Source organism: Merops nubicus, unplaced genomic scaffold (assembly GCF_000691845.1).
Source record: "Merops nubicus isolate BGI_N331 unplaced genomic scaffold, ASM69184v1 scaffold40915, whole genome shotgun sequence".
In the NCBI taxonomy this organism is placed as follows: Eukaryota; Metazoa; Chordata; class Aves; order Coraciiformes; family Meropidae; genus Merops; species Merops nubicus.
The window spans coordinates 764-1,604 of NW_008612396.1; the positions used below are offsets into that span (position 1 = coordinate 764).

General features: G+C 60.5%; 1 protein-coding gene across 1 annotated transcript in view; it reads right to left on the bottom strand.

Annotated features, from left to right (window-relative positions):
* Window positions 1-841, bottom strand: part of PRC1 (protein regulator of cytokinesis 1) — a gene marked incomplete at both ends in the record, with an annotated part of 4,114 nt that overhangs the window by 485 nt on the left and 2,788 nt on the right. The window contains one exon of the mRNA XM_008941522.1: window positions 423-533. Within this exon, the coding sequence (XP_008939770.1) occupies window positions 423-533 (111 nt within the window). The remainder of the gene's footprint in view (window positions 1-422; window positions 534-841) is intronic.

Consider the following 841-nt stretch of genomic DNA (forward strand, 5'->3'; position numbering starts at 1 on the left):
GGGGCTGTTGGGACAGGACAAGGGGGATGGTTTGAAACTAAAAGAGGGAGATTGAGACCAGAGAGAAGGAAGAAATGTTTGATACTGAGGGTGCTGAGCCCCTGTCCCAGGCTGCCCAGAGAGGTGGTCGCTGCCCCATCCCTGGAACCATCCCAGGTGAGGTTGGCCAGGGCTGAGCAACCTGCTCTAGTTGGGGATGTCCCTGCTCCCTGTAAGGTTTGACTCAATGACCTTGAGAGGTCCCTTCCCACCCAAACCATTCCATGATTCTAAGGTCCCCTGTTACCCTGAACCCTCCCCATGTCTCTGCGTGGGGCCGAGGCCAGCCCAAGACCTGGCTCCAGCCTAGTGACAGCATTCAGCTCCTGGCAGGTCCCGGCAGGTCCCAGCACCCCCTTGCTGCTTGGCACAGACAGTTTTACCTTCCTTACTTTGCCAGGCGTGTGGGGGCCGAGCACCCGGCGCTTGATGGGTGTCCGAGGGGTGCTCCCGTACATCATCTCTGTCTCCATCTGGCGGCTCTTCTTCAGTTGCTGTGTGAGAAACCAGCACTCGGGCACCCCAGCAGGGCTGCCAGGGCACGGGGCGGCCGCGGGCAGTGCCCTGGGGACAGGCTGCAGCATGGCTGCACGGCAGGAGGTTCACGGGTATCCAGAGCCAGGCTGCTGCTCTGGCACTGCTGGGGCCAAGAAAGGGGCTTGACACCCAGACACAGAGAGCAGCAGGCACGGGAGACAGGTGACAGCAGCAGAGCTGCTTTCAGGGAGAGTAAGGAGAGGACATGCTAGAGTGTGTCCTTAGAAGGGCAACGAAGCTGCTGGGGAAGGGTCTAGAGGCCAAG